The 19,013-nt window shown below is 32.8% G+C and overlaps 1 protein-coding gene across 6 annotated transcripts in view; it reads right to left on the reverse strand.

Annotated features, from left to right (window-relative positions):
* Positions 1-1,767: 1,767 nt before the first annotated feature.
* Alk (Anaplastic lymphoma kinase) overlaps positions 1,768-19,013 on the reverse strand; it is a 46,848-nt gene continuing 29,602 nt past the window's right edge. For 5 of the 6 annotated variants that reach the window (XR_012461543.1, XR_012461542.1, XR_012461541.1 and 2 more), the window contains 14 exons: positions 18,650-18,797; positions 17,605-17,766; positions 16,690-16,858; positions 15,440-15,625; positions 14,659-14,901; positions 14,294-14,389; positions 13,263-13,458; positions 11,894-11,984; positions 10,668-10,862; positions 10,053-10,243; positions 9,105-9,206; positions 8,498-8,723; positions 7,183-7,826; positions 1,768-3,688 (listed from right to left, as the gene is read on the reverse strand). Coding sequence is in view for 1 of the 6 variants with exons in the window: in XM_074138885.1 (XP_073994986.1) it covers positions 3,633-3,688; positions 7,307-7,826; positions 8,498-8,723; positions 9,105-9,206; positions 10,053-10,243; positions 10,668-10,862; positions 11,894-11,984; positions 13,263-13,458; positions 14,294-14,389; positions 14,659-14,901; positions 15,440-15,625; positions 16,690-16,858; positions 17,605-17,766; positions 18,650-18,797 (2,581 nt within the window). In the remaining 5 variants the exon portion in view is untranslated. The remainder of the gene's footprint in view (positions 3,689-7,182; positions 7,827-8,497; positions 8,724-9,104; positions 9,207-10,052; positions 10,244-10,667; positions 10,863-11,893; positions 11,985-13,262; positions 13,459-14,293; positions 14,390-14,658; positions 14,902-15,439; positions 15,626-16,689; positions 16,859-17,604; positions 17,767-18,649; positions 18,798-19,013) is intronic. The other variant, XM_074138885.1, reaches the window with a different exon arrangement.

Genomic DNA, 19,013 nt, shown 5'->3' on the forward strand with positions numbered 1-19,013 from the left:
CGGTGCTATAGCCCAGTTCGGGCACTAGACTTTGAAAGAAATCTTCCCCGGATGGTACTATTCTCAACCACAGTCCACGATCTTAACGCTCTTAGCTTCACAGCCTCCTTGCCCACTTTATCCGGCCATCACAGTCGAGGTCTGCCTTTCTTTTTCTACCACTGGCATAAGATAAATAATTTCCCAACGAACCCTATCATCTTCCATTCTTAGAAAATGTCTAACCTAGGTAACTAACAATTCGCACAAAGCGACTAATGGGAATTTCATTAAATCGCTCGTACTGTTCCAAGCACTGGCGCTACACCAAGTAGGGGTTAAAAACTTTCCATCTGACGTAAATATGTAGAACTTCTGAAAACTATGGTGGGGGGCGCAGTTAGAAAAATAACACTGCTTTCATCAAAAAGTTCTTTCGACGCGAAACAGTTTCAAAATGTAATTAGACAGTGAACTATCGAAGTGTGTGTTCGATTACAAATATAGTTTGGACATTTTAATAAATAATGTTAAACTTCTGACTACAAAAAAATTAAGAATCCTTCAAAATTGTTAGCCGGACAATTACTCTTTTGAATTTAAAATCTTGTTCACCTCCAACAAAATTTCAATAACAATAATTAGTTTCTACGGTAATTAAAGTTACCCAATGTATGTAGATATATTAAAATCATGCTTGAGAAGAATTACATTCAATTTTTTTTTTTCATTTCTTTTAATATTTATTCAGTACAAATCCCATCAACGTCTGTGATTTATTTTCATATATATTTTATACATGTTTTAAGTCTAGCTACCTGATAAATACATATATATATTATATACAGATAATTTTTTTTTTTTAAATATGACTCGGTACAAATACCAAAATCAATTATTTATTAATAATAAAACAAATTCTTTCATATCAGTCCACAAAATACTCATTTTTTTTATAGTTGATTTTTGTTTTTAATACAACTTCCACAACATTATCCCTGTTAGTGACCTATTATAACATTTAACATATAAACAAAATTTCTCAGAGGCTGATAAGAGCTAGTTTTCAATATAAATTAACCTTCTCGCATTGCAGTGGTTTACACATGTTATTGCAATTATTGTTATTTTCTTCCAAAATGAAATTTGTATTCGATGCTTTTTTTAACTTTTTCCATGGCTTGTTATTCAGAAATTATGGGCTGAATTTCAGCAGGAGTGATCAGGTAATCGATTTTTTTTTGTCCATTTTAAACAAGGGGGAGGTTATGATTTTGGTAATACAGTAGTAAACCACATCGTCTGAATGTTTTTAAAATCTGGAACCAGTTCTTTTAAAAAAATTCATTTTTTTTATTGATTATTGTGGAGGGAGTACAATAATTGCGATAAACATGTGTTGACTGTACCATTCAGACCTCTTCGTTAATAATTTTTTAAAAATTCTTTCAACAAAAATGAAGTGTGCGTGGCTCTACAAAAATTATAATTCTTCATACTTTTTACACGTTTCCTATTTTTATTTTCAATGTACACACACGCAACTTTAAATTAACTTTTTTTTGTTTTTGCTAGAATGCTCACTTAAATTACTAAAGTACAATAAAATATATTTATTTGCCTTTTCTTTCAGCCATATCCAGGCTAGATGCTTGTTCTTTAATTCCAAACTTTTTTTTTTTTTTAGGCTATATTTGAAGGATAAATTTTCTAGATGAGTTTAATTTGATTTAGGCTTGCTCAATTTATATCTACAATATTCTAACTGTGAAATTAATAAAATACAGGTTTTTGTTTTTAATTTTTTTTTTTTTGTATATTAATACTGTTTACTGTTAATACTGTTTCATGAATATTTGTTTTTTTTAATAAAATGTCAGATCAAATTTTGCCTGTAATGTTTCTTTCAACTGGTTATATTTTCACAGCTGTGTAAGGAAAGTTTGGCACACCTGTAAAGGATCATTTCCCTATTATGTGCGGGCTTGTGTCGTATATATTTTAAAAACATGTTTGAATGTGTTGCTAAAAATTCAGAGTTGCGATGAGAAATTCCTAAACCGAAAGTACCAATTTGTTGAATGGATTTGAGTATTTGTCGAAAATGTCTCCAAAACTTTGTATATAGTTAAAAATTCTTCGTTTGTGTGAAATTAGTTCAGCTCATTTGGAACGTAAAATGATCTTTTAAGTGAGTTAATAGCAGTTTTAACTAAGAAAAGCATTGCATTGTTACAAAAAACAATTTTCAAGTTCATAATAAGATTTGCGATAAAATTTGAACAGTTAACAAGTATCAATTCTTCAATGCAAGCATGCTGAACCTAAGAAAAAAGGTAAAAGAGTTACGTACTTTTTTTCTCGTTATGAATTTACTTTCCGTGCATTAATATCGTGTTTATAGTTAGATTTCCAATCTATGTTTTATACAACGTTATTTATATGATCTATCGGTTTGGTTTATCCCTAAAAATAGGGATTTTACTTGAATAAAACAAATAAGAAAATCAGGTTAAACTAACATTTTATATTGTTGGGTGAATTAGTAATAAATATTACACTTTGAGCAATTTTGTTCGTTAATTTTAAGCGCTGACTTGTTTCCTGATTTTTTATTTTTACTGTTAATAGAGGATATTTCAATTTGAAAGTATCAGTTTGTTATTAAAATTATCACTGTTGCCATGGCACCTAATATTGAATTTCAGATCAACTTTTTTTGGATCGTGCGGTTACGAAGACTGGTGCCTTCGGCTCGCAATGCAATATTCCGCACTTGCAAGAAAATTAATTAATTCAAATTAATTTCCGCACTTGTCAAACAATAAACTATTTTCTTCCTAAAATTCAGTTCTATTTAAATCTTTTTTTTTTTTTCCTAACTTTAGTGCGAGAGTTTGTTCTTCGTTTCCTATTAACTTTAAGACTCAGAAACCTTAGAAAGAAAAACGGTTAATTCTGAAATGGAAAAAGAAAGTTCTTACTACTGTCCAAATTTTAATTACCAATATAGAAATTTCATTTAAGGGTTTAGCCCACAGCGATTGTTGCGCTTGCCCACAGCTACTAAGATTTTTGAAAATTGATTAAAGGCAAAATTTGATTTTTTTAAAAATTAATCATTTCCTATAAAATAAATGCCATATAAATCTTTAAAAATAAATAAAGATATAATAATAAAGATAATAAAAAAATTTATATAAAATTCTATTAACAATATTTATTTTTTTTAAACAAAGAAATATACATTTATTTTTTGGCATTAAAATTTAAAAAACAAAACTTATTAAATAAACTATACATTCATATAATACAATATTTAAATTTAACTGAGATCATCAAATGAAAAAAAAAACAATATTGGATTTTAAATTGTTTATAATTTAATATTTATATATATTATTTTATACTTAATATTAGAAACATTTCTGTACAATTCAGTATATTTGACAGTAATACTGTAAATATTTGTAAATATACACCTATTATTTATTATTACAATAATTTATTCGTACCCATTCTCTTAATTTACTTATATTCCTTTTGTTTTTTGGTTTTTAATATTAATTTTTTTTTTAATTATAATTTTTCCACTTTAGATAAAAATATACTCTGATTTACCAAAGAAAAAAAACAAAAAAAAAACAAATAAATCAATGAAAATGTTCAGTATACCCTGTACTACATTGGCTTCTCTTTTCAAGTGCATCTGTAAAATAGGATAAAAAAAAAATGGAATTATTAAAAGTCAAATAATCTAAATAAAAGTTTAATTAATGGTGAACAAAAATAATCAGATATCTATGGATGGAAATTGCCTGATATGAGGTTATTATCGGGTTGTCAGGTGAAGACAAATATATTGATCCCTTTACGGTCAATATTATTACCAATATTTTTTGTTTACTATCGATTAATATTCTAGATAATCACTACTATTTCTAGGCATTGTGATAGTATCGAAATTCGCGATTTCAAGTTTTCACTGGATATCCGTTATTAGTTCTCTTTCTCGTGAGTGAAAAGATCGGCAACTTATTTCCAGCGGAAAATTTAAGCACTAATTTTAGGCCATAAGTATTAAGTATTATTAATAAATATTAAATAATTAGTCGAAATTCCGAGCTTGATAAAAATGGCTGACTGGAAATATTTCAATAATCGATTTTTGAAAGATTAGCGATTTTTTTTTTTAGAAAGTGATAACCGATGTAGTAAACATTTAAAATATTGAAATGCAACTACTTTTTTTTTAAAAAAAACAAACTGTAAGTTTGAAGAAAAATGTTGAAACATTTAAATCAGAAATTACGAGAAATTTTTCCACCGGCAATTTATTTATAACAGGATTCACGACTTAGGTCCACTAATTTTCCAAAATTAATTTTGTCCAGTTGTTACGCAAAATTGGAGGTGGTAAATTATTATGGTAATAACAATGTTAGAAATCACCATCACCTGATTATACACACAATAAAATGCAACATTGAATAACATTGGACAAAAAAATAATAATGTCTTCGACATGAAAAAATATTGACCAATTCTTATAATTACTCGCTTTAAAAAATAAGAGTTTCTTTTATTTGTTTGAAGCATTATTTAATTTTTGTCCAAAATAACTTTTCAGATTTAACGTTAAAAGTTAAATTGCTTTAATAACTCATACATTTTAAAAGAAAATGCATTAAGCAGGACAGCGTTAACATGCACTAATCTATAATATTATTTCATTAGATTTTTGCTTCATACTTCCATTTTTATGCTTAAAAAAATCTGATGAGATTAAGCTAGAGATATACTGGTGCATGCTTAGTGTAGAAAAGCTTTACTTTAAGTGCAACTGTGCATTTCCCAACAGCTATTATTTTGACTTATATTTTGAGAAAACTACTATTTAATAACTTAATGCTATTAGGAAAAATTTAGGGAACTATTTAGCTTTGTCAGTGCATTTACAACCTTTAGATGGTAGTAATTTAGATTGTTTTCGAAGAAAGGATACTTTTCTAGTTTAAGATATCTTTAATGTATTCTAAAGATATTTTGGTATTCTCCAAATTAATTAGCTATTCTAAATACAGTTTCTCAAACTCTTTTAAAGTCCTGATTTAGGATAGAGAGGCTTCAACGCTTGGGGACTTCCATTATCAGGCAAAATTCTACGAGGCAAAAAGAAGGCTCCCAGAAAGTGATTCGAGGTTGGAGAGCCGCAGTTTACGGGGCTGATCGATTCTAGTTTTGATCATCTCTCGATAAGCATAGAGAAACTTGCATGCTCATTCAGGTAAAGCTAGTTGTAATGATTATTTATGTTGCTGAGGTTTCATTAAAAGAAGGTAGATACAGTTCTAAATATTGTCACATTCTCAGATAGCCCATACGTTAAGCCCTATGATTAAAATTTATTCAAGATATTTGTCAAGATTGCCTTGAAAATCATGACGTGAATTCCTGACCCAAAATTATGTTTTGTTTTTTTTCGGTCGGAAGCCTGGAAGCTAAGAGAAATTGAAACTTGGCCATGGTGAGGGTTATTTGAAGCCTCTCAAGAGATTGAGTCATTGAGCATATCAAAATGCTCGGAAGAGTTAAGCTATCTAATAAAGGTGCACAACAAAATCGCAGACTGGTGAACTGGTTTTTTGGGAAACCAGTTCGAAGACACCGCGAAAAAAGTTAATGAAAATGTGATTAGGATCAGCTGTGCATCAAGTTTGGTGTGAGACAGAAACATAAGTGATGTAGGAATTGCTACGTAAAAGGTAACAAAAATTTGTTGAACCTCCCCCCTTTTAAACTCTTAAAAACCAGATTAGGTTTAGGCTGAAATTAAATTAGAATGAAGTAGTTAGGTTTATTAATTTAGTAATTGGGTTTATTTAAATTGTAGGTTTAGGACAGTAGGTTAAGTTAAGGTTACATAGTGTTCAGGCATTGGATAGGTTAGTTACTAGTAGATAGGCCAGTGATGGCGAACCTATGACCCGCGCAAGCTTATTCACTGACCCACAATTACTAGGCAACCAGTTTGTTTACGCGGGTTGATTTAGATTTTCTAATTGTGGTGGATAATTTATATTCTATCTGTATTTTTTCAATCACGCATAGACTCAAAAGTAATTTAAATGCTAGTTTGATCATTACAGTTCTAAAACGCTAATGACGACAAATGCTTTTTGTAGTATTTGAAATAAAGCAAAAGTGTTTACAAAATATCAAATAAAATGTATAATTTTACTCATTGTTTGTTAACAAAAATCGACAACCCAAAGCACCAATAACCATATTTAGAATTTTCTTAAGATAAAACACACTTTTGTAAGGTTTTATTCAGCTTATGTTTGTAAAAAGAGAGACTTCCATAGCACTTGTTTCGTCCCGTTTTACCCGTTAAACCAACTGAATTTTAAAGATTTTTAGTTTTGAAAATATTCAGTTTAAAATTTTTAAACACTTTACTCTTGTGCCAAATGGGCATTAGTGACCCAAGAGCTAGTACTAAAAAAACAAAAATGGATAAAATTTGACCCACTTCTCAAAAAGGTTCGCCATCCCTGAGATATATAAGCTATAAGTAGAATAGATGTTTCGCGCGAAATCTACAACTTAGCAAAAAGTTACCGAAAACCACAGATTTAAACAAGATTACAAAATTTCTACACCAAACTAATTGAATCTTCTTCTAATGATCTGAATGTACGGAACCGGTCAGGAACACAAGAAATATGAGTGCTACTACGGTAAAATTAACGATAGAATAAGTTCAATTATTAGCTACACGCCTGAATATGAAGTATTTCTTAGCGCTCTTTAGCCTTTAACAGAAATTGAACATTTTTACAGAAAGTCGTATGAGTCTACCAGGTTTTTCTAAAAATTTTTAAACAGGAAAGAGAAGCGTATAGTTTCGTTAGGCAGTCATGCTTTTTTTTTCCAGTGCTGATTAGATATGTGGCGCTCTACGGTGCTCGTTCCAAGCAAATAAAATTATTTAGCTCCATTTCTTTGAAGAAAGAAGTACAAATAAAGCTGCCTTAAAATAATGAAAGCTTCAAGTTGTTTGTTTTTTTTTCTTATTAGGCAAAATGGCGGCCTAAGGATTGATTACTGCACCTCTTATTTGCAAAAATAAAATTAATAAATAAAAATAAAACGTTTAAATTAAAAAAAAATTAAAATGATGAACTTTTTTTCAATTACTTTTTAAAAATTGGTTTTCTTTGAAGGGAATCATATTGGATTTGTTTTTTTGGTAAACTTTAGCAAGAGATTTCGGTGTCCTGTTTAACGTTAGACGAGATTATGTATATTGGTTGATCCGTACGGTGGTGGTGATGATGATGGTGGTGTAGGTGAGTGGCGTTGGCGTTCAACAGTAGTGGTTTGTTGGTGGCTGGAGCCACTACCATACTGTTTGCAATGTTATTGTTTATGTTCGTCTGTTGCAGTAGACTACTATTGTTGTTCAACTGTTGTGATGGCGGAGGTTGTTGCTGTTGTGGTTGGAACAAAGATGAAGATAGTGCGGCCGCTGTCGGCGAATCAGTGTCCAACAGCAACGACGGTTGTTGTTGTTGATGTCCGGTCCTGGACTCTGCCGTGAGAATTTGACCAGGCAGTCCTCCGCCGATTATCGACGTAGAATTGCCGATCATATGCTGTTGGGTGTCTAGGAGATTTGTGGCCGTCGTGGTCTGTTGAAAGTTGTTAGGACCAGGCAATGGGACTAGATAGTCTGGCTGGAGGCAATCTTCCAAAGCTGTAGGACGCATTATCGTTGTATCTCGTTCGGAGGATGGTGGTTTAGTGTAGACTGGCAAGGGTGCCTTTATCACGTCAGGATCCTGGAAGAAAAGATAAACAAAAATATTTAGTGAAACATTCACGTAACAACTTCTTATTCCAAAACTGAAAAAACTAATATCAGTAAAATACAGCGCAAAATAAGGACAATCTTATTTTATATTAATTGTTATGATATGTTTTCAATTATTTGAAATATAAACATAACCTTAAATAAAATAAACAATAGTTACCATGGTAACGAATTGCAATAACAAAGCGATACCTTCAAAGTAAAATGTCTCATCTACTTAAATTTAAGTGAGAAAAAAATAAAAATTAAACTTAATTAAAGTTTCTATTGAAAATGTGTTCCGAGTCCAGCGAGCTTGACGAAATCGCTGATATTTTTAGATATTTATTGTATGCCTCACCGCTTTCGAACCTTTCATCTACGTTTCCGTCTCAAGACTAGACACTGCTGACTGTAGTTAGAGAAAGAAACATAAATATGAGGATTTCGTACTTTTGTGTGTATTTCTGTAGAAATAAATACGCGGATTTTAACAGATGAATATAAAATGTAGATTTTGCAGATTAAAAAAATAATAAAAAAATTCAAATCTAATTTAATTAAAACTACATAACTGAGATAGTGTTATCTATTTTGAAGAAAACACCACTCGCTAATAAAGCCAGATTCCTAGAAATAAAGTATCAGCTAAACATATACCTGTAGACAATAACCTAATCGCTCTAAGATAAGCGCAAATCCAGGTCTATCATCAGGATTAGGCTGCCAGCACTGGGTCATTATCGCGTACAGCTGGCTAGGACAATTTGTTGGCGGTGCTAGCCTTCCTCCATTTGTAACCAGCTGCATAACCTCTCGATTTGCGCAGCCAGTATAAGGCATATAGCCCATTGACATAACCTCCCACATTAGTACTCCGAACGACCTGCAAACAAAAACAGAACAATTTAGAGTGTTTGAGTTCAAAAAGAATTTGTGCCTCACATAACTTTCTCTTATTGCAAACCAACCGTAATTAAGTTTTCTCAAAATTACTATAACCGAAAAAAAGAGTAACATTTTGGAAAAGAAGTGAATCTGGGCATCTTTTAAAGGCGGTAAACCTTCCCACACTTTTATGTAATAGTGAAAACAACTGGGACGTGGGCACGACAGCCAGGCATGGAAGTATCTCAAGATTAGGTTGGTCATACTGGAAGAAAAATCGTGTGCCTGCCTGAACGATTTCATGATGCGGGAATAAGCACACGTGATGATACTTAACCAGGCTACAACAACTAAGAGTCAAATGCGATAAGAAACTTACCAGACGTCAGTCTTTGTAGTGAATATTCCGTCCAAAAATGCTTCCGGCGGCATCCACTTAATTGGAAGCATGGCTTTGCCTCCTTTACGATAATAGTCAGCCCTGCAGAGCAAAACAATAAATCGATTAAAGAATTGATAAGATAATTTAATCTTTTATTAATAGAATCTTCTACGAATATTCTATTATTAATAGAACCAAAAGGCTACCAGAACCGCTTTTTTTTTCGAATTTCCTGCCTACATTTTTGCTTCAGGACCTGAGTGTGTTCTCGTTAAAACTTACTGGACATCTTCCTTCCTAAAGCCATGAGAAGAATAAGTGCCTCCCCCTGTATCCATTAAGAGTATCAGACTCCTTGACTATGCGGTTTTCAACATATTATCTTAAGAGCACCTCTACTTCAGGTGTCTACCTAGGCTGTCTGGTCCCGATATCATACCTTCTTAAGGCATCCGTACAATAGAATGGCGTTTATTGTTGGATTTAGTGGACATCGTCGAGCCTTCAATATCCTCATCAGCCTACTTAATACAGGATGTGTCTAACTCTGCTATAAGAGAGTTTAGTATTGAGGCGTACCCCCAAATAATTGATCACCTTCTTGGCGAAGACCACCGTTTCGTCTCCCACACACTCACATCAGGACGCACACTGGACTGTACCGTACGGAAAACAGGACGATCTCTATTTGTCCGTCGCTAAATTAGGACCCCGTGGCTTTGAAACCAAGAGCGGCTCCTCAGTTGGGCTTCCTCTTTGTAATACGCACATCTTACCAGCAATGTTTCATCTTCATGCGCAAGATATCATCATAAAAGTGTTACCATTTATAAACCATGTGTTTCAGTAAAAAGGAATGAAGAATCATTCATTAAAATATTAAAAATAACATAAATAAATACAAAATGAGTAACAAAAAGAAAACTACTAGGACATCTCTATTACCTGTAAATATCCCTAGCCATACCAAAATCGGCAATCTTGACTACCCTACCCGGGCCTTTCGTTGTCAGCAGGCAATTTCTAGCGGCGATATCTCTATGTATGAATCTATTCTCCTCCATATATTTACATCCTTTGGCCACGTCCACTATACAGCTAAGCAGGTCTCGCATTGTCAGCGGTGCGGCTCTATCCTGCATGGCAAACCTTGGTTAGATCTATAAAACCTTCCTTCCACATCATATTCTATAAAAAACAATCTGCTTTGAACACTCTCACGACTTCTTCTCACTATAATTCTCGAGTTGTTAAAGTTACTATCCCCAGAACAAATTTTCTCCATAAAATTAATAATAATAATTAAAAAAAACTTTTGATATAAATACGTAGTTTAGGGAAAATTAAAAAAATCTCAGAAACGTGAAAAATCCATAGAGCAATGTGGTAAATATGGTTTGCCACAAGTATGACAGGTATTCTCTATAACAAACTGACGAAAAAACCTCTAATAATGAATGAAAATCCGAAACTGGTCAGAGATAGAAAAAAAATTTGAGTCAGTTTTCAAGAAGAAGAAGAAGAAAAACAGAAACACTATGGTTAAATAGTAAGGCTTACAGGTTTTGGACGTGATTCCCTAAGGAAAGTCTTTAAATCACCGCCGGCTAACAGTTCGATGACTATAAACCGTGGATGTTTATCAAAGCAGACTCCAATGAAGTGGACAATGTTCGGATGGTTGAATTTACTCATGATTAACGCCTCCATCAGGAAGTCTGTCTCAGCTTGGCTTGTGGAGAGCTCAGGCAAGGTCTATAAATTAAAAACAAACAGCAAAATATAAAGAGAAAGAAGTATAAAGCGAAACAATAAAAAAAAAATTGTAGTTTAAACACACACGACCTGCTCCTACCACCATACTCGGTTGCTAACTCAAAAGAACATGCTCAACTTAATCGTCAAAATGCCCCAAAACAAATTTCATCCAGAAAAAATTATTCAAATAAAAACTGTTCTGATGTGTGAACGAATTTAGAGAATATTTTAGGAGGCGTTTAGGAAAAAAACCCTCCAGGATTCTACCCGCAAACAGTATTGCTTTCTTGTATAAATGCGCTGTACTTATTATTATTAAAATTTAAGACGCGTCAGCACATAAGATCCATTGGTGGTGCCTGGAGCTTCTATTTTTTCCAGCGCACAGCGCCGTTTTAGCTCCTAGGAGCAGAAAATCTAAGAGCCACACTCTTTCCCTTTTTTTATTATTAAGGAAAATTCTCATTTTTTTTGAACGCGTTTAGAAGGAGAATACCCTTGACAAAATGACACGCCACTAATATCAGTTCGAAATATGCACACATCGTACTAGAAAATTTTAAAGAAACCCATTATATGATGACCACATAAAACTGATTGCCTGCCTGAATCTGGAGGCTTTAAGACCTATCAAAAATACAAGTTCCAATTTGTAGTTAATAAATATTTGCAGACAAAAAATTACTTATTCCATATAAAAGAATATTTAAAAAAAGTGAGTAAAGCGTATGATACAATTCTGTAGCATTGGATCTGTATGAAGTATCTATATTCATCTTATTTAGTCTCTTTATGTTCAACAATGGTTGTTCACAAATAAAATCAAAGATTTTTCACAAAAATTAAAAAAAAAGTATACATTCTTAGCCAAAAAAAAAGGTGTTAATTAGATATAATAAACATGCAAGAAAATAATATGTTACATATTAATAAGATGTCAAGAATTTACAAAGTGTTTATAGAAAATTTAAATTTAAAAATGAATATTTCTACTTTTTGTTTTTCAAATTAATTTTAAAAAAACCAACCTTAACAGCAACTGGCATTTCCACAGCATCGCCGGCTCTATTTTTAAAGAAACCCTGGTACACCTCACCAAACGCCCCTTGTCCTAAAGCCCTAAATAACACCGTGCCATATTATTACAGCCATATTATTACAGAAACAGATATTCATAAACAAGCTAAAAAAAATAAAATTTAGCGTTAATACTCATACGACTTCCTCTTAGTACTAGTTTTCGAGTTGTTTAACTTATAGAAATATTTTAAACACATCTTAAAAAAATTATTTAAATAAAAACTTTCGATTTAAAAATACCAAGTTTAATGAAAATTTAGAAGATATTTTCAAGAAATAAAATCTTAGAAAAGTAAAAATACCTTGAATAAAGACGTCATACTTCCGGTAGTTTTTAAAATATTCGACGAACTCGGAATTTCAACATCAATCTTAATAAAAAACTAAATAATAAAACTATAAATGTATTTAAATGATTCTTTGGAGAAAACTTTGAGAAATCCGCTCAAGAAAAGCTTACAATATTCATACTACCGTAGTCATTTTTCTAAAACATCACATTTTTCAGACTCAAGAGAGAACTTAAGATGATCAGTTTACACAACTCACTAAATATTCAAACATCTAAACGAAGTCAATATAATTTCTAAGATAACACTGGTTCAGAAAATTTGAAAAAATACGCGAGACCTAAAACAAAATATAAAAAGGTGCTTGCAGTCCCCAATTATTTCATTTTTCCAATCAGGAAATTCTAGTAGTAACACTTACTTAATAAAAAATTAAAAAGTAGCACTATAAATGGGATTAACAAGGCACTTCACGGCGATACTTAAGCTAGTTTCTAAATAGAAACAGAAAAAATAATAAAATATTTAATCCTGAAAACGAATTACTCTTTGATAAAAAGTACTAATAGTAGATAAAAAAAAGTATGGCAAACTATAATAAAAATCTTTCCCGAATAACCTTCACTTAAAATTGTTCGAAGTTCGATTGTCCACATAATCGAACAATATCGATGCATTTCTAGGTTAAGATTAGGTAATTAAGGTAGGTTATGTTTAGGTTAGAAATTTCTGAAGGGTAAAGTAGGAAAAAACAAAAGAAAATTTCGTTAAAAGAATTCGGAGAAAATGTTTAAGATTTTTTAACAATATTAGATGAAAATTAGTTTATTAAAAAAAAAAAATAGCATGCTTTTTCTCACGCAAACATATTAGTATCCTTTTATTTTTATTTTTTGTAGCTACAATGAAATTGTTATGTTCCATGCAGAAAGTTTAGTTTTAATAAACATTATGATAAAATAATAATAATAATAATACAAAATTTAAAAAAAACAAGAGATTTAGTATAATGTACAACCATACTCACTTGACAAGTTGTAAATGTTCACGCGGTATCTCCTTGAGATCGCGTAAACTGTATACACCACCTCCAAATTCATAATTTGGATTATATTCCGTCATCATACTATCCGAAGCAACTCTCAGACGATCCAGTTGTAGGTCAGGACCGGAAAGGATCATTCGTCGCATTTTTGCATCTTTCTTCCTTTGATAGCGATTGTCTAAAATAAAAATATTGAATCAACAAAAGAAAATAATCATGCTCTTTTTATATTTAATTGCCTTCATTATTACGTTAATTTATCTTTTACAAAAATTTAGGATAAAACTCACAAGAAGTTCTCTTACCACGATTCCCCTAGGTTACAACTTAAAAACTTGTCTTCTAATTTCAAATGTGTAAATAATGTTTTATTATAGACAATACTATAAAGTTTGTAAATTGTAAACTCAATCCCATCCCGAGAACAGCTCTACAGCATATTTTTCTTAAAATTAAACAAATACAAAAAATTATAAGTTATAAATTTATTTGATGTGCATACGCAGTTTTCTGAAAAGTCTGAAGCTCTTTTCGAGAAAGTGAAAAATCTGTAAATTAAAGAGGTTGAGGAATTTTCTTTTAACTAAATTTTAGCAACAAATTCATGAACCCAATTTAACAGTGTACAAGAGGTTGGACCGCGTATATTTCGCCAAAATGGCACGTTATGTATCTACCACATCTGCTACCAATACTTTTGATCGAATTTTCCTGAAATATAATAATATGCAATGAGTATGCACAATTTTAAAGACTTTGTAGAAGCTGTTTTCGAGAATAAATCTCAAAAAAATACGAAATCTAAAAGTTTAGCTGCTTCTGAGTAAATCTTGAAATAATGGAAAATCTATTTAGTCAAGTGGAGTATGAGAAAATAGAAGAGGACATGCTTCGAGTTAAAAACTCAATTTCTATTAATTACATTCGATTCTCTAATCGAATGCAGTATTTCTGCCAAGTCTCTAGTATGATTACCTTATAAAGAAAGAAGGCTAAATTGCAGGATTACTTACAAAGAAATGTGCAAAGGAAAAGAACAGTGATGACCAGCATGCCTACAACTCCAATAAGAACTTTGGTCAGCAAACCGCTGGATGTAGTTGGGTTTGCTGAAACAACAACAACAAAAATATCTTGTTAGATCCACAGTGATTAATAATATTGTTGATTTTATGCGTCTTAGGTCGCATCTTGATTGCGTTCCTAAAGTTTCCTAGGCTTGTAGCTACTGACTGGACAATCATCAGCATATTGACATCGAATGAAAGAAACCCTTGTCCAACTAGGACACCCATGCTTTTGCAGAATCGACCACTAGTAATTACCAGTGAATACAAATAAATAAGTAGATAAAATACATATCAAATTTAAGACTTACGTATGCACTGCAAATGGTCCTCGGCTAGATGCCATCCTTCAGGACAGAGGCACTCTACCTTAGATCTGAAAGTGTCCAACGCTACACACAGATAATCACAACCACACCCGTAGATGGCAGGAATTATGTAAACTTCTCCAGGTCCTCTACGCCGGGACACCCACGCTTCTTGAAGTATACCAATTTCAATCCAGGAATAACCACCTTCGCCGACTCCAGCTTTCTGAGACCAAGCGCGCCCACCTGGAAAAATGTAGCCTTATTAAATGGAGGTGAACATAAGGGGGAATGCTGCAGTGAAGAGGAGACCTGCAAGGATGCACGCTCTTGCCTCATGATGGACAAAAGTATAGAGGAGAAAACAAGTGGCTATTTCCTAGCTACACCGAGGTAGATGTCTGGATAAACCTATGTTCATGCAAAGTATTAGTTCTCAGAGAGTGAAAAGAATTTAATAATTCTTTAACTAGTAAGTTATTAAGAGATTTCCAAAGCAAAAACTACTGAGGGTTGGTCAAAGATGAACCTCACATTTATTGTCAGGAGTAATCAGGTGAATAAATATCACTCTCTACCATAAATGCATCTTTTCTCAATCGTACTGCTTTCATGATCAATTAAAATAAGAAGCAAGAATAAATCATGTTTCTTAGCATTTCTGAACTATCTGAAAACTGAGTTCTGTTTGCCAAAAGCCGGAACTGGAAACCGAACGTGACATTAAAAACTGAAGTAACTGCATTGCGAGCTGCACAACAGTCGCAAAGAACAAGAGACTTACCAGTATAACCTCCACCACCGCCTCCGGAAGTACAACCACCTCCACCGCCACCAAAACCGCCAGCACCTTTATGCGAGCCATCGCTACTGATATAACAAGCTTTGCCACCGATAGCTCCTTGCTGCAAAGCCAGTCCTGTGGTGTCACGAAATGTATAATTTCCACTACGCCAACCACCTCCAGCACCTAGAAGAAAAACAGCCAGTCAAATATAAAAGTTCCCATATTTTGTTGTTATAATTCTCATTCAAGTTCTATTGCAACTTTAAAAGATTTTCTAAATTATGCACTCAGAATTAAGAATTAACTAAGTATGCTACCCCACCTTGTTAAGCAAGGTGTAGTGATTGGAAGCTATGGGGCTGCACACGTGTCATCCCAGCTCAAGTTGTACAAGGAAAGAGGAAGAAGCAAGATAGTGGGCGCTAATGACCGTAGAAGTCGATGCGCTATGAACTAAGTTCATTTTTTGATTGAGATCTGAATGGACGGCATCCAAATACTGGCCATTGATGACAACGTTTTTCAATCTTTCTAACATTTGAAAACTGGTTTAATTCTCTTTATCGCAAGCTTTATTTCATTATAAGTTTTGTCTTGAAAACAGAAATAAACTTTTTTGTTATAATTCATTTCATCTACTTGAAGCTGGCGATTTATTTTATTAAATTAGTTAAGTATGCTTAAATCATCTTTTTGAAGTTATAAGAAATCAGCTGTGATGTCTCTTGCTTTCTAAGAACTTTATTCTTGAATAGAAGAGAGTTCTTCAGAATCGATTCTAAGAGGCTTCTTATCCACAGCCAATGCACTTCAGTAAGAAGCGACAAAACTATTGAATTCTGCTGCCTTTTAATGAAAATGTCTTTGACTTTAATGATCTGTCCAGGATATCATTACGGCTTTTAGGAATGAAAGGAGAATTAATTAATTTATTTTTATTTTTTCTAATCTTCTACCTCTTTCATTTTTATAGTACGGCTCCAGATTGAACCTGGGCCAACCAATATCCTCCTGAATCGTTTTATCGCCTCCAAGGTAACCTTTGCAAGAAAGGGTTCTTTCTTCACTAGTCTGCTTTCCGCTTTTTGGCGCCCGCTCAAGATCACTTTCCGACCACTTATAACCTTATACACTGGATCAAGCTATAAATCCACGGATTTGTCTTGCAAAATTTACCTTGCTATTCGGTGCTAGTGCCCTAGCCGCACATTAACTTGTTCATTTTTATTTATTGAGAACAATATTACCTGCAGGCACGGAGATATCGGCTGGTTGGTGAGCATTACCCGTGGTGGGCGCCAGAGTTTTGTTGATCCCATGGCCATGGTGTATGTTTATGCTGTCGGACGATCCATGGCCGAGTCCTCCGCCACCTGCAGCCACAACCACAGGCTTTTTCTCTTTGTTTCTCTGCATCTATAAAATCAATTTAGTACATTTAGCATTTAGATTTTAATCAACATGAAATTTATGTCTGGTAAAATCAGCCAAACTTCAGCATGGGTCCCTTTCTATCTACAATAGGTTTTTATTATTTCCATCGTTGCTATGGACCTGATAAAAAAAAAAGAGCATAATTTCTTTTTAAAATTAATCATCAGCTACTGTGCTTCTTCTCTGCGCCTGTATTCATCAACATCTTTCCTCACACCTAACAACACAATCAAACAAAACAACAAAATAATTATAATTTCGTTGATTTTATACGCCATATCCCGCATCATCGCCAGACTTTCTTCTACCATCACAGGTAGACTCAGTTTGGGACTAATAAAGAATTTCATTTAAACTACGTAATTTCCCATAACCTTCAAAACTGTTTAAAAGTAATCATTCATTTTAGGTGTCAAATTTTCTTTTTGGAGGAAAAACCCTTAAAAACAGGAAATAAAATATTACGTTCTTTTTTTTTATGCCGCAACGATGGAGGTTATATAACAAACCATTGACTGCGTATGGTGATGGAGACCCATGCATTAGTTTTTTTAACGGATAATGTAATTAGAAAAATACATTTATCAGGGTAAGAATACATTTTTATTATTAATGTATTATTTTTTTTAATTTACTCGAGTTTTTATGAATATTTTTTTTTTTTTTAAATTAATTCCTTTTGCACGTTAGTTTACTGATCTTAACACCTCAAACAGCCGGAAACTAACTGTGAATACGAAAGTAGCTCCTCCTCCACCACCGCCTTCAGAAAGGAAAGTCAACTTGGATACTTCGTGAACTTTACTCTTTGGTCTTTTTGTCGGCTCTCTCGAGTTAGTGTTATTCGGTTTCTGTTGACACACTGTCCTTCTATTGTAGCTCGCAAAATTCTATGGGCAAATTATAATTAAGAATAATTAATTAAAAAATATTTTCAAGCTATTTTAATGAAATGTATACAGGGTGAAGCAGTAAGTATTGTCCATAGACTAACTGTGTGTAGTACATCTAAAGTGGAGTTCAATGACGTATTGGCCAACTTCATAATTTCCACTGTTCTTGAGTGACGTCACTTTAAATTTTTTTACTAAAATCCTTACTTTTTTCCAATAAAAATGTTATTACTCAGAAAGTTTTAGTTCGAATTCGATTCTGATGACACGGTTAGAAAGACAGATAAATTTTCTAAAAATTGATACCATCTTGAAGCATAAGTTATTCTCCAAACAGCCTCAATCTTCGTCCGAATGCTGGAAAAATAATAGTAATCGAAATTTTTAAGAAAACTCATTCGGCCCTTATGTGATCATTATCAGACCCAGGTGCTGGCACTAAAAGTTTCCTTGTTTAATGGACTTTCTAACGGTATATCCATTTTCCAGGATTCCTTTTATCTTCGTATGAGAAATTACGTTTGTTTTACAAGATAACGTGTTCACGAGCACTCAACAGTGTTAGTGATCAAGTTGTTTAATTCATTGAAAATGGACCAGTAGTCAATTTTTAAAGTAGATTGTCCTAAAATAAGGAAGTCAAAGGTTACAAATTGCACTTGAAAAAAATTTCTTCGAATTCGGACTAAAACTTTCTGAATAATAACATTTTTATTGGAAAAAAGTAATGATTTTAGAAAAAAAAAAATTTAAAGTGACGTCACTCAAGAACAGTGGAAAATATGAACTCCACTTTAGATGTACTACACACAGTAGGCCTATTGGACAATACTTACTGGTTCACCCTGTATACGTATTATTGTGATCTGTCCCAAAATACCTTAATACAAGCACTATTTCCTTCCTGGCCGACAAGGATGTACAAATTTTGTCCTTTCCTCAACTCCACCACTGTCCGAACCATGGCACCCCAACTAGTGCCGTGATTGTCGCTTCCTTTGCCACCGCTGGCACCTTTAGCTATGATCCTGGTTTAATCAAATATTCAGATTATAAAATACGACAGAGTAGATGGGAAAAGGAAAGATCTAATTAGATACTGTTACCGGCCCATTGCTAGTTTATCATTACTTGAACAATGTTCGAGCTGTTCACTAACAGCAACACCCAAAATGAAAAAAAAAGAAAAGTTTTCCAAGAAAATTTGTTTAAATGAAAACTTTTGCTATAATTACAAAGTATAG

The sequence above is a fragment of the Rhodnius prolixus genome, unplaced genomic scaffold (genome assembly GCF_049639745.1).
Source record: "Rhodnius prolixus isolate KJV_2025 unplaced genomic scaffold, Rpr scaffold_17, whole genome shotgun sequence".
In the NCBI taxonomy this organism is placed as follows: domain Eukaryota; kingdom Metazoa; phylum Arthropoda; class Insecta; order Hemiptera; family Reduviidae; genus Rhodnius; species Rhodnius prolixus.